This window comes from Scardinius erythrophthalmus (genome assembly GCF_964197995.2).
Source record: "Scardinius erythrophthalmus genome assembly, chromosome: 24".
In the NCBI taxonomy this organism is placed as follows: domain Eukaryota; kingdom Metazoa; phylum Chordata; class Actinopteri; order Cypriniformes; family Leuciscidae; genus Scardinius; species Scardinius erythrophthalmus.
The window spans coordinates 8,137,351-8,152,002 of record NC_138244.1 but is presented as its reverse complement, the minus strand read 5'-3'; the positions used below and the strand labels follow the sequence as shown (position 1 = coordinate 8,152,002).

Sequence of the window (14,652 nt, the reverse complement as noted above, 5' to 3'; positions counted from 1 at the left end):
GAGTCCCGTCAAACACACACACCGTGAAAGTTCTTCGAAAGTAAAAACTACTAGACTGCTGGTGGAACTGTATTTCATTTGGAGCTCCATAAGGAAAAATAAAATATGTCAAGTAAAATGGCCATCGGTAAGATTTGCACTCGTAAAATAAGCTATTTTTATAAAAGAAAAAATATATCAACTTGTTTACAGTTTGTGTGAGACACTTTTACTGTTTTCACTTTCATATTGGTCTATACGGATACGATTTTGGATCTGTTTATGGCAATTTATAGGCTCGGCTTAGTTTTTTTTTTTTTTTTTTTCATTTTATAAATGTCTTTTATACATATAAGCAGTCACAAATTGTCTTTTTTGGCTTTCTATCCATCCAGTAAATAAGTTACTGTAAATGTATTACAGTCATGTATTTGCTGGTGCTAATATCCACCAGTGCATTGATAACACTTTCCCAGGTGTGAACCATAGACTGTGAAAAATAGGTGTGAACACACACAAGAGAGAGATTTATTCACTGGTTTAGAGGACACTTTTTTTTTTTAAAGAATATACTTTCTGAAAACATTATTCTGAAGCTATTTGTAATTTGTCTTGCTTACTCTGTGTGTTCTGAGACCTCTTATGTTTTGTGTGCAGATCATTGAAATTAGTTGAAGTAATTTTCTTTTCTCCATAATTCATAATTATTGACCATGAATATTTTTGTGCAACTCTGATTTAAGAGTTTAATCAATGTGAGATACACTTATGTGTCATTTTCAGTAAACTTCATTTCAGTAACCCCTTTTTCACAAAGAGAGATTACTTAAAATGATTTAAGATCTCATCCACCTTAAGAAGTGTGTTTTGTTCTCTATGTTTCAGGTGACGCTCAACATCACTCAGAGCTGAGGATTGTGTTGATGGGATATAGAGGAGCTGGTAAGAGTTCATCAGGAAACACCATCCTGGGCAGAGAGGAGTTTGACTTGAAGAGATCTGCTCAGTGTGTGAAGAGACATGGAGAAGTAGCAGACAGACACATCACTGTCATTGAAGCTCCAGGATGGAGGTGGAGTCACACAGTAGAGAAGAGTCCTGTGATACTGAAACAGGAGATTTTGCTCAGTGTGTCTCTGTGTCCTCCAGGACCACACGCTGTACTACTGATCATACGTGTGGACGCCAGATTTAAAGACTATATGAGAAAGGCATTGCAAGATCATCTGGAACTTCTCAGTGAGAGAGTCTGGAGTCACACTATAGTGCTGTTCACTCATGGAGACTCTCTGTCAGACACATCTATAGAGCAGTACATTGAGAGTGAAGGACAGGATCTCCAGCGGCTGGTGGACAAATGTGGGAACAGGTATCATGTTCTCAACAACCGCAACAGAAGTAACGACACTCAGATCAAGGAGCTGCTGGAGAAGATTGAGGAGACAGTGGCACAAAACTACGGCCGCCATTTAGAAATTGGCAGAAATATTTTACAGGAGGTGGAAGAGAGAAAAAGAGCACAAAAAGAGAGAGCAGAAGAACGAATGAAGAGGATGCAAAAACAGAGAGAAAACATCAGATCACAGATGAGTGAGTCCACATACTTTATAATGCAGATATTCACACTGAGTATATCAAGTAAATCATGAAAATGTAACAGTCACAGCAATAAAAACATGAAACTTCTTGTCATTAACCGGCATTCGCAATAGATGTGTTCAAAGCAGTTTACAGTGACGACCCATAAAACCCTTGACTAAAGGAAATAAGCACTTTTATATCTTAAACAATCCTGTTCTTCACAGGGTTTGCTTTTGAAAACGGAAATTCCTTTACCTAATCCATAGAAAACAATACAATATATAATGTTATTTGAACATTTTTGTTTTTGAAAGTTGTAAATTCATTATCTTAAAGGAGAACTCCGGTCAATTTTAACATTGAGCTCATTTTTTTGTCAAATTGGAGTGCTGTCAATACAGAGAACAACGACAAAAATCGGTGTTGCCTACACCGTGTTATCCTCTTTTTAAAATTTGCACCCTGTTGACTTCAATGGGGCAATATTTAAACCTGCTTTTAGCCTCTTAACATCATTGATGTGTCATTACAAGTGCACAGGTCATGTGAGTGATTCCTTCTGAGTGAACACAAGTGAATCTGACTGCAGCAGATGTGAAAGATATGGATAAAAATGATGTTATTTAAGCCAGCGCAAATACCATTTACATCCTGTTTTTGGTTGAAGTCCAAAGTAGTCGATTGTCGAGTTCACGCGCATTGGTTTAGTCATAGACATAATATACATAGACGCCCTATTGGCCGCTTTGGAACGTTGCTGCGATACGTCAACGCGTCCGCCATTTTGTGGAGGGCAAGACTGCGCTGTAATCAAATGCAAGTAAACTGGTGAGCTGCGGTTTTTCTGTATAACCAAAAAAAATTACATTTATCAACCGATTTCGGTGGTTTGTATGTGGTGTACAAAAAAAGTTCCATCTGTAGTTAGTTAAACTCTCGATAGTTAGACTTATATTTTATTTTATTTTTTTAATAAGGAATGGCCAAAGCTCTGGCTTGTCATGTATTTAGCTTTTCATTCTTGGATAAGAATTGTGAACACCCCCATACTGAGATATAATTTAATTTTCACATTAAATTAAATAAAGTTTTCTTATTGTGGGAAAAGCATATTCTGTCATTGACCCGATTTTAGCAATAACAAAGATAACTGATGGATCCTTTATGGTAATATGATATGGTACAACTACAGTGCAATGCAAATAGTAAATATAAGATAAAGTGAGAGGTAGGCTAATAGTAAATAGTTTAGTCAATAAAATAAACAAACAGTATACAGTAAATAAAATAGTAATAATAATAATAATAATATATTGATAATAGCATATAGTTTATGTATACTAATAGCACTAGAATATGAAATATCAATTACAGAATATAGACAATAAAAAATAATAGGTTAAATAGTTACTATGAATAGTAAAATAATTTAACAGCATAACTATAATAGATTGATTATTGCAAGTGGTATATTATTATAATAACAATAATAAATAATGTAAATTTATACATTTTAAAATATTATTACATAGGCTATATAAAATAAAATGACGCAACCCTGTCTCTTTTTGTTAAATTTCAGTTTTTAAAAGGTATAAGAAGCTATACAAATCAAGAAATAAAGTAAACGATCCAGTCAAACATACAGCAGGCTACACTGTTATAATAGCCTAAATATATTAAGTTATGAAACTTCACTTTGCCCTCAGCCAAAACAATCTGCCAAGGAACAAATTATAGATTAATGAAACCAAAGATCGCCCGTTAGATAAACACAAGACGAATTATTCTCACTAGACTGACAGCGACGAACGTCAGAACTCAGAAGCGGTGTACGACATGCACTATAGCCGAGGCAAGGCTGTTCTCGGCGGGGTACATGAGCGCTGAGCGCCCGCGGGGATCGCTGGATCTCACAACTCCGAAACCGTCAGATAACATTTTTAAAAAGGCGCTATCTTTATAAATAAACCACAGATTTGAGCTTTAAACAACTACATTGTCGACTGAAAAACTCTTAAAACTACATTTCGTGACACAATAACAGTAGTATTTTTAAATTTCGTGGCCTTTCTCCTCTGAAAATAAAAATAGTAAATGAAATGCAAGAAACAAATTTTCAGTTTTGCTTGAGAAAGGTAATTCCCTGAGACGTTTTCAATTGTGTGGCGATTTGTAAAGCCCCAAGCAGCACAAGAAATAGGCATTTTTCTCAATTCTCGTTATGAGAGGTATGGGAAAGTTGCCCTCCGCAGTATGGCGGCGCCGTTGACGTACGATCCAGCGGCCAATAGGGCGTCTATGTATATTATGTCTATGGGTTTAGTTACCTATGATCACGCGCGTGAACTCGGCAATCGATTATTGTTGACTTCAACCGAAAACAGGATGTAAACAGGTATTTGCGCTGGCTTAAATAACATCATTTTTATACATATCCTTCACATCTACTGCAGTCAGATTCACTTGTGTTCACTCAGAAGGAATCACTCACATGACCTGTGCACTTGTAATGACACATCAAGGATGTTAAGAGGCTAAAAGCAGGTTTAAATATTGCCCCATTGAAGTCAACAGGGTGCAAATTTTAAAAAGAGGATAACACGGTGTAGGCAACACCGATTTTTGTCGTTGTTCTCTGTATTGACAGCACTCCAAATTGACAAAAAAATGAGCTCAATGTTAAAATTGACCGGAGTTTTCCTTTAAGTAAATGGACATCATTGTTTCGTGCATCTCTCCTTTGTTATACACTGGACTGGTGACACTGAAATGCTTTAAATGTCTTTTGATCTTGTTTTTGAGAGGACCAGATCAGAATGGTACCCATTATATTTGTTTATTACTATGATGGTCAAACCATTAATCCCCAAGCATACCATTAATATGTTACACTGTTCTTATAAAATATTTCAGTGAGAGGAGTTGAGAAGTCTGATATGTGGTCCATGGGAAGTTCTGATTACAGTTTATTTGGATCACAATCAGGAGCACACAGCAGGTCATATTCACCCTTCAGCTATGTGAACGCTTCAGATCTCCAGAAAAGATGTCATAGCCTGGATTTATCAATACCAAATAGTGAGTATATATATATATCTTTATTTAAATGTTTAAATGTATTATTTAAAACATCATAGATTTTAAATGATTAAATTCACTTTTAGTTTAATATTCTAAGCTAATGAGGGAACTTGTTTTCATCCATTCTCTCGGGCTGCTCAATGCTATGGTTTTGATTTATCAATTTTGGTACTGCAGCACCCAATTTCTTTTTTTTTTTTTTTTTTGGTAGTATTATGTGCAAAATGATGTTATTAGTACTAGATTTGATTTAATATTAACATTGAAATGCTACCTATTGCAATACAATACAGTCATATTCAAGCAATGTTCTTTACATATTTTGCTCTTCTACCTGCACTCATTTCCGTCGTTGGTATAAGTAGCAGAGGGTGGTAATAGATGAGAAATGTACAGTTTTATACCATCATGCTGATAATGTTTTTTCAGACTTTTGGCAATCCGATAAAACATTGTATAAAACACCCTTAAAATTTAAAACCTAACAAAATACTTTTTAATATATTTATTTTAAATAAATGAACATTTTAAAAAGTCTGTATAATATTTGGGATCAGTGTTAGAAAAAATAATTATATATATATATTTTTTTTTATTATTATTATTTTTATTATTATTATTAAGTGTCTTAAAGAACACCCATTATTGATTTCCCTGGGAACATCTAATTGCAGTATGTGTTACCTGCCAGTGTGTATCTAGTATCTTGTGTGTTGATTTGTATCTAGTACCTTAAACTAACTTTTTTTGTTATTATGATAGCATATTATTATTATTATGTTATAACTTATTAGATTTATGTGCTATTGTCTATTAAATGTGCTATTAAATGTCAGAATTGTCACACTGTGTTGTTCTAATACAAAAAAAAATGAAAATAACTTTGTGCATTTTTTTTTGTTTGTATTTTGCAGTGAGCGGAGATGAGCGGTCTACAACGTCTAGAAGCTCTGCTTGCAGTTCAAACATATCAGAAGCAGAATGCATCAGTTTTCAAAGTACATAAAATGATCTTTTTCAATAGTAATTGGCATCATAATTCAAACCTTTGCACAGAAAAATAATTGCAAAGTCAGCATACAGCATGCTATTTATAGAGTACTAATTTTCATGATAGTGAATCGTGGCTAAAATGTTTTTGTTCAGTATTTTAAGAAAAAGCACAAATGCTGGTGATTTTATAGCTTTACATTGCACAAAGCGAGTAAACCTCTTTCGCCATAAAACCATAAAAATGCCTTAAAGGGATACTTCACCTCTGGAAAGATGAATATGTTTTTAAAATTGGTCATTTATGTAGACGAAATCTGAAATTATTTTTGAATTTGGAGCTAAGAGAGCGCAGTTTAAAACAACAAGGCTAGGCTACTAGTGAGTCTCCGTGACGAGTCTGATTTCGAGATCGCCCCAAAATGTCCGGGATTCGGCTTTTGCGTTCTACAGTCGCCATTCATTATGTTTACTGTGGCGAGCAGGACGAGGCTGAGGGGCGCGGGAGAACGGCGCGAGGCCGGTGGCGTGATTACTGATGAGCGACACCTGTGAGACGCACCGGTCTCGTATCTCTCACAGAGAAGCGGGAATTTTATTAGCAATGTTAAAACGCACATCAACCGATCACTTGTTTAGCCAATTCACCAATCGGAATGAATTCAGTTAGATTGAAACAAAAGGTGTGCATGTAAACAATAAATGGCGACTGCAGAAAGCAAAAGCCGAATCCCGGACATTTTGGACGATCTCAATGGCCGGACATGTCCGGGAAAAAGAGTATAGTAACCCCTACTACTCAGTTCCCTTACGAGAACGGTTCTCTCATACTGCGTTGCAAACGCTATGGGAAAACTCCTTTCTCAAGAATATTGAAGCCTTTATTTTAAAACGCATTGCAGCTGCACAGCAAGAGAGCATGACAGTTCGATAGAGCGAGCTGATAGGCTGTGCTGCTGCAACTGCACGAACCTATGGCGAATCAGCAAAAGTAAATGGTCCAACCGGAGCACTTGGCACCTTGCCAACCTGAGCGTGCCAAAATGGGCGTGGCTGAAGAGTATAAATTCAGAGAAAGTTCACCATATGACAGATTTTATCTCCTTCAGCTCGAGCTCTGTTTCTCACCTCGTTTTTTGCTGTCCTCTCTGGAAAAGAAGCCTTCTCGTCGTGCAGCAGCCTCTTCAGCGGAACAGTTTCAGCGACAGCATCATCTCGGCAGCTCATCGTTTCCCTGTGGCATCCGCTGAGCATATCCTTTAAACTTTCTCCGTCTAAAAGAGTAGAGCGCGTTGTTTCAAATGCCGCTCCCCGTCTGCGAATCCTGCAGGATTCCCCCTTGCCGGTCTCAGCGCTTCGATCCAGGCTCGCTTTCGCTACGTCAGAGAGCGAGCCCGCCCATCTTCTGTCTCCGGGCGCCCATCGAGCCCCAGAGGAAGAAGTGGCGTGAGCAGAGGATCCACAAGCACGGTGATCTGAGCACACCGGGTCCCTCCCCGCATGCCTCGCCCACACCAGGATTTGAACGAATCGACACCAGAGCGAACATTGACGCCGAGCTTCTCCGCATCGTTACTCACGCTGTCGACGAGCTGGGTCTTTCTGCATGACCTAGAGCGGACACGAGAGTGAGTTTTCAAATCTGCGTCACCGGCGAAAGGAGGAAAGAGTGTTTTAGTCCCGCCGAGGCTGGGCTAACCTACATTTCCCAGTCCCCTCCTTAGCTCGGGTGGCTGGAAATGCCAATATTGCAGCAAATGAGCCTGTTATAAAGCATGCACACCTGGAAACAAACGTCGACACAAAACATGACGCTCTTTTCTATGCTCACTCTAAATGCAAGTTATTAGATATAACTATATGTTATTAGATATACATATAAAGTATATGTATTTTCCTCTTGTGGCTCAGTGGTGAAATCTAAAGCTTTCGCGCCAGAGACCCGTGTTCAGATCCCGGCACTGGCGGCAGTTGAAAAAGATGCTGCTCTCTTCTCTGAGCTTGCGGCCAGCTTTCTTATGTACAGAAAGCGAATCCGCCCCTCGCGCCCTCCCGTTCACATGGCGGGGCTCGAGTATTTATGAGCCCACCCCGGCCACGCCCCGTGTGACTCACATTTCACAAAGACATTTTACTGAAGATGGGGTTGGTCGGGCTCGAATTGACCCCGCCCCCCATGTAATCCCAGCAATAGAAGCTACATTCCCCTGTCCCCTCTTCCCAGGTGGCTGGAAATGTTAATGTTGCAGTCAATGGGCCTGTTACATAACACGCTCGCCTGCAAACAGACGCCGGTTTTACAGTGATTCAAATAAAGCACAAAAGGGAGCTCTTTTCTGTCTGCCTCATATGTAGGTTACTTGCCCACTAAAAAGTGTGCACCCCTACACACAAGCACTGTTCCCACAGTTTCAATCTTCCCCTGGCTCAGGCTGGAAGTTTAATAATTGTAGCGCGTGTGTCTACTGTGAATGCACCCCTACACAAACACTGTTTCTACAGTCTCAACTTTTCCCCAGCTCACACTGGAGGTTTAATAACATAGCGTGTGTGCCTACTGTGATGTATGCACCCCTACACACAACCACTGATTCCACAGTCTTAAACTTTCCCCTAGCTCACGCTGGAAGTTTAATAACATAGTGCGTGTGCCTACTGTGATGTAAGCACCCCTACACTCAAACACTGTTTCAACAGTCTCACCTGTCAGGTTGAGCCCCCGAGTCTGGGCGCTTCGCCTTTAGAGGTGATCCAGCCACTGGCTTACCAGGCTCTGGCTTGGCAGGCCATTACTGAAGTGTCAGATTGGGTGATGAATATCATAATGAATGGTTACTCGCTTCAATTTGCCCGCAGACTTCCGTGCTTTCGCGCTATAACTTGCACTTCGGTTGCACTATGGCTCATGTCCTCCGCTCCGAAGTATCGAGTCTGCTGGCAAAAGGGGCTATCGAGATAGTTCCCGCATCACAAAGCGAGTTAGGCTTCTACAGCCATTACTTTCTCGTTCCGACGAAAGAAGGCGGCCTGAGACGCATTTTAGATCTCAGACACCTGAACAAGGCCCTCATGGTATGGCCATTCAGGATGCTCACGACCAAACACATCCTAGTGCAGATCCGCCCAGGAGATTGGTTCTTTTCAGTAGATCTAAAAGACGCTTACTTTCACATCCAAGTAAACCCCCATCACAGGCCATTCATACACATTCCTACCATTTGGACTGGCTCTAGCGCCTCGTACATTCACAAAGTGCATGGATGTGGCTCTCTCCCCCCTGAGACAGTGGGGAATGTGCATCCTGAACTACCTCGACGACTGGCTCATACTGACTCCGTCAGAGGCAGAGTCCCACGGTCACAAAGCCTGGCTCCTTGGCCATCTAGGACGCCTCGGGCTCAGGGTAAACTTTGTCAAGAGTGTGCTGTCCCCCAGCCAACGGATCACGTTCCTGGGAACAGTTTTCGACTCTGTTCAAATGAGAGCATGGCCCACGCCGGGCCAGGCTCTAACATTACAGCGACTCGCCGCGTCATTCAAAGCGGGCTCCTATGTACCCCTCAGAACGTTTCAAAGGCTTTTGGGCCTTATGGCTTCGGCATCTTCAGTACTCCAATTAGACCTACTGCGTATGTGCCCCCTTCAGCTATGGCTTTTCAAAGAACAGGGAAGCGCTGGCCCATGATTGGCCCAGCCTCCCCCTTTATGCATTTCCTCCGGTCTCGATGCTCCCTCAGGTCATCGAACGGATCAGGAACACCAAGTGCGCAGTCCTTTTCGTAGCCCCCCTCTGGCGAACCCAGATTTTGTTTCCAGAGCTGATGGAGCTGGGTACTTACATTTCTCCAAGATCTGTTGGACGCGGGACGCTCCCCATCCACGCTCAAAGTGTATGTAGCAGCTATTGCAGCTTTTCACTCACCGGTGGCCAGCTCTTCCTTGGGTAAAAGCGACCTCATTGTTGGCTTCCTTAAAGGAGCCAGGAGACTTAACCTGCCGCGGCCTCCTTCGGTGCCGGCCTGGGACCTTTCCCTGGTTCTACGGGCTCTTAAGGGACCTCTCTTTGAGCCGCTTCAGTCGGCTGATCTGAAATCCCTCTCTCTTAAAACCGCTCTGCTGCTAGCACTAGCGTCAGTTAAAAGAGTTGGAGACTTACAAGCACTCTCCATGAGCACATCCTGTCTTGAGTTCGGGACTAACGACTCCAAAGTCGTCCTCAAACCAAGACACGGATATGTACCAAAGGAGCTCTCAACTCCGTTCAGAGCCCAGGTTATTTCCCTATCAGCTCTTCCCGTGTCAGAAGAAGATAGCGATGCCCTCACGCTCTGCCCTGTCAGAGCTCTGAGAATATATCTGGAGCGTTCTGCCCCTTTCAGACAATCCGAACAGCTCTTTGTCTGTTTCGGGGGGCGCACCAAGGGGCTGCAAGTCACGAAACTCACACTGTATAGATGGATTGCAGATGCCATCTCTCTGGCCTACACCTCTCTGGGCCTTTCGTGTCCCATAGGTGTAAGAGCTCATTCCACAAGAGGCATTGCCTCCTCGTGGGCATGGTCCAGCGGGATCCACATTGAAGACATTTGTGCGGCGGCTGGCTGGTCAGCCCCGTCCACATTTGTAAGGTTCTATAACCTAGAGGCCCCCGCCTTACAGGCACGAATTTTCTCCATTTAGGGCCCTGGCTCTCCTGACCCAGACCTATGTAACTTAGTGACCCTTGTGCTTCACTATATAGTGTATATAATTTAAAGGCCCGTCATTCTGGTCTAAGATATATAGACTACTCTGTTATCAGTCCCGAGTCTCCCCGGACACATTCAGAGTAGTCACCGGCGAATAGCACGACATTTTAAATTGGGTTCCCATAGCGTTTGCAACACAGTACGAGAGAACCATTCTCGTAAGGGAATGTACTCGGTTACTTTCGTAACCTCGGTTCCCTAAGAGATAAGGGAACGAGTACTGCGTTGCCTGTTGTGCTATTTCGCTTATATCAGGTGCTTCGCTTCAGTCGATTAAACTTGTCATATGGCGAATTTTCTCTGAATTTATACTCTTCAGCCACGCCCATCTCTCTATCAAGCTGTCATGCTCTTTTGCTGTGCAGCTGCAATGCGTTTTAAAATAAAGGCTTCAATATTCTCGAGAAAGGAGTTTTCCCAGCGTTTGCAACGCAGTACTCGTTCCCTTATCTCTTAGGGAACCGAGGTTATGAAAGTAACCGAGTACGCTTTCTCCTACTATTCAGCTTTCTCCACAGAACAAGAGCCTGCTAGCTTAGCTTCCAAAAAAAAGGTGGCTGACACTATGTGTACATTCTGTGAGTGAGATCCCACCCTCTATGGGCGGGTTGAAAACATGCGGGACACCTACTACTGGCTGTAGTCTTTAGCCTCTGGCCAAAAAATCCTCCGTCATCGCAGGATTTTTTCCAGACAAAAAATACATAAATCTCTCCTCTCAGGGGGATGTGAGGGTGGAAAGCACGGTAATTCGAAAATACTACAGGTTTTCTACTAATACAAAGCTTAATGCTTAATCCTGAAGTATCCCTTTAACCATGTCAGATGCCTTTATAATGTTTGCGTATTTAATAACATTGCTCTGTTCAAACGTTTTGCTAGAGCATTCTAACCCCAACATACACAGTACATATGAATAAATGTTTATTATATTGTAGCTGCTGTCAATTTTGTAAATATATAAATAAAGTAATAAATAATTAAGTTTTTAAAGTTAAAATAAAGTTTTTAATTCAGTAATTACAATTGACATTAATAATAATTTTAAAAAATGCTTAAAATATAACTATCATATAACTTTTTTAAAAACAAGTGCCATATTTCAGTTAAAGAAATTAAGAATATTGTATTGTCATGAATTCAATCTCTTTCAAAATACTGTCTCTGTTCAGAAATCAGGGAACTTGGTGTAACTGTATGATTTAAAGTCTCCAAAGATTTTTTTTAAATACATTTTATTTAATAAGTGCAGTAACCAATCAGTTAGATCTCTCTTTGTTAATATCTCCATCAAAACTTGTAAATATGTTTGACTCATATTTGTGTGGGAACATTTCTTAGGAGTTCTTAACTGTTATTGTATAACAAATCAAATTAAAGAGATGTCATTTAAAAAATTTCACCAAATATATCCTGTGAAAAACACACTAGAGCATTTTCATGAAGACAGATTACTAATGCTCTTTTGTAAGTGTGAAAGAGTCTATTGTGCATTTAAATTTTGAATGTCCCTGTTTGTTTTGTTTTTTTTTATTCCTACCTGATTAATAAATTGTTTGTTTTGACAGATCTGTCAGTTGTTCCTTTGACATCAATTCACTTCACATCTACTCATTTACCCCCACCCCAACAGTGACCGGAGATGAGAAGTTCAGCTTACGGTTCAGTCGGATTGATATCAGGATAATTTGTAGCTCATTACATTCAATTGTCTCTCACAGCTCAGGATTCAAGGCTTTGTGCTCCATTCCTGAGCCTGTGGGACATTCAGAAATCAAAGGTGCACATGACATGCCCAAGATCTCAAAATTTAAGAATGAAGAGGATGCTGTATAATATTGACCTCAAAATGTTTTTTATGTTTTAAATGACTATTAAAAAATCCAAACCAAACTGTCCAATATTAGACTATATTTCTCAGGGTAACTGCTTTCATTTACATAAAATATTTTACATCTTTTGTCATTAAAATCAAATAATTTGAAAGGTGTGTATTCCTCTATATAACCAACTTAAAACTTATAAAATATATGCATGCATAATGATTTTGCAATAAATAAACTAATAAAAACATCATGGGCCCTATTTTAACGATCTGAAACGCAAGTGTCAAGCGCAAAGCGCAAGTAACTTTGTGGGCGGGTCTTAGGCGCTGTTGCTATTTTCCCGGCGGAATAAATTACTCTTGCGCCCGACGCAAATCTAAAATGGTTTGCTCCTGCGACTTCCGCTAACCCCTCCCCTTTTCAGTGGCCTGCAGCACAAGCAAGCACGAGGCTGCCTCCGCTTGTAACACAGGCTCACGCATCTCATTCTTATCCTCCTTTTCCCCCTCATGTTTCTCTTAATTTCCCTCCTCAAGCCCTTCAGGCCGACTTAAGCGTGAGGTTGTCTCCGCCGTCAGTCGCAGCCCCGGCTTCTCTCCCTTACAGCTCTCTCTTAAATGCAAAATCACATTATTCTCTTTTCACAGCTACACCATTGCCCGTCCCATCAAACGCCGTCGCTCTGGAGCCTCCCCCAGTGGCCCACAACATCCGAGCACAGATCCTGGCAGAAATTCAGGACGCTGGCTCCAGAGGCGGACAAATTCCCAACTCCAGTACCTCATTATTCGGAATTAATATTTCCGTAACCCACCCGTTTAAATCCCTCCTCGACACAATGCTCGACACCATTCTCCAAGCAGTTTCTCCCAGGACTCTCCAATCCTACGTGACCGCATGGAGAAGTTTTAAAGCCTTCCACCTTTCCAACAACACACCATTCCCTGATTTTTCTATCCTTTCAACAACCTCCTTCATCTCTTACCTTAACAGCATTAAGGGCCTCCAAGTCGGGTCCATCAAAGGATACCTGAGCGGCATCCAATTTTTTCACAAATTGATACAAGGCACCCCCTCCCCGGAGATAAATAATTCTCAAACCTCCCTCCTAATTAAAGGCATCCAACGATCCCAGCTCACCCGTCCGGACTCAAGACATCCCATTACGTTAGATATTCTTACTAAATGTATTCATACACTCCGTACAGGCTACCAATCCCTTGGTACGGTGTTGCCTCCAGGCAACATAGTCTATTTTAGCTTTTTATAATAAAAACTTAATAAAATTTAATTGGTCAATGCTCTCTAAGGGGAGGGGAACTCAAATACTAGCAAAAGAGTGGTCACATGACCCACAGGGGTCCATTTTGATCCCTCTTTCAGCACACGTGCACATGTCACATGGCTCCATATTTTCTCCACTGAAAAGGGCCTTTTTCACTAATTTCTGTCCAGATAATCAGTTACAAAAAATCTGAGTCACCTTCATTGGTAAGTAAAGAAGTATTTTCAAAAACTTTACATTATATATCATCAAATATTTCATAGGAAATTACATAAAACTGCATGTTGCCTCGAGGCAACATTGTACCATAATGGAATCACATAAGGCCATACCAGGCATACTTGGTTTGAATACTTGAAAGTATATTTTATTTGTAAGGAAAGAAGTTTGAATTATCTAAATGTATTTGCATTTTTGCAAACTGAAAACTCAGCATGGTTCGACGGGACATTTGGCCACTATAGTGGGAAATCGGACAAATAGTGGGTTCGTGGGACGAGGGCGTGGCTTGTGAGTGGTCAGCGGGGGCCGACTGGTTATTTGGCCACTATAGTGTGTAATCGGACAAATAGCGGGTTCGTGGGACGGGGGCATGGCTTGGGACCGGTCGGGGGGTCAACGGGACATTTGGCCACTATAGTGGGCAATTGGACAAATAGTTGGTTCGTGGGACGGGGGTGTGGCTTGGGACTGGTCAGGGGGGTCAACGGGACATTTGGCCACTATAGTGGCAATCGGACAAATAGTGGGTTCATGGGACGGGGACGTGGCTTGGGACCGGTCAGGGGGGTCAACATGACATTTGGCCACTATAGTGGGTAATCGGACAAATAGTTGGTTCGTGGGACGGGGGTGTGGCTTGGGACCGGTCAGGGGGGTCAACGGGACATTTGGCCACTATAGTGGCAATCGGACAAATAGTGGGTTCATGGGACGGGGGCGTGGCTTGGGACCGGTCAGGGGGGTCAACATGACATTTGGCCACTATAGTGGGCAATCGGACAAATAGTTGGTTCGTGGGACGGGGGCGTGGCTTGGGACCGGTCAGGGGGGTCAACGGGACATTTGGCCACTATAGTGGGTAATCGGACAAATAGTTGGTTCGTGGGATGGGGCGTGGCTTGTAAGTGGTCAGCAGGGGTCGAGGGGATATTTGGCC

The 14,652-nt window shown here is 41.6% G+C and overlaps 1 protein-coding gene across 1 annotated transcript; it reads left to right on the top strand.

The window, feature by feature from the left end:
• LOC308684831 (GTPase IMAP family member 9-like) lies at nucleotides 1-12,272 on the top strand. The gene is made up of 5 exons (XM_081356159.1): nucleotides 1-127; nucleotides 865-1,569; nucleotides 4,477-4,641; nucleotides 5,559-5,642; nucleotides 11,951-12,272. The coding sequence occupies exons 1-5, from the start codon at nucleotides 106-108 to the stop codon at nucleotides 12,016-12,018; spliced, it is 1,044 nt and encodes a 347-aa protein (XP_081212285.1). The 5' UTR covers nucleotides 1-105; the 3' UTR covers nucleotides 12,019-12,272.
• The last annotated feature ends 2,380 nt before the right edge of the window (nucleotides 12,273-14,652 follow it).

Excerpts from the sequence above, each read along its gene's own strand:
- LOC308684831 (XM_081356159.1), top strand. The coding sequence starts at position 106 with ATGTCAAGTAAAATGGCCATCG. Across the intron at positions 128-864 it reads GTCAAGTAAAATGGCCATCG|GTGACGCTCAACATCACTCA; the intron begins GTAAGATTTGCA and ends TCTATGTTTCAG. Across the intron at positions 1,570-4,476 it reads AAACATCAGATCACAGATGA|TGAGAGGAGTTGAGAAGTCT; the intron begins GTGAGTCCACAT and ends AAAATATTTCAG.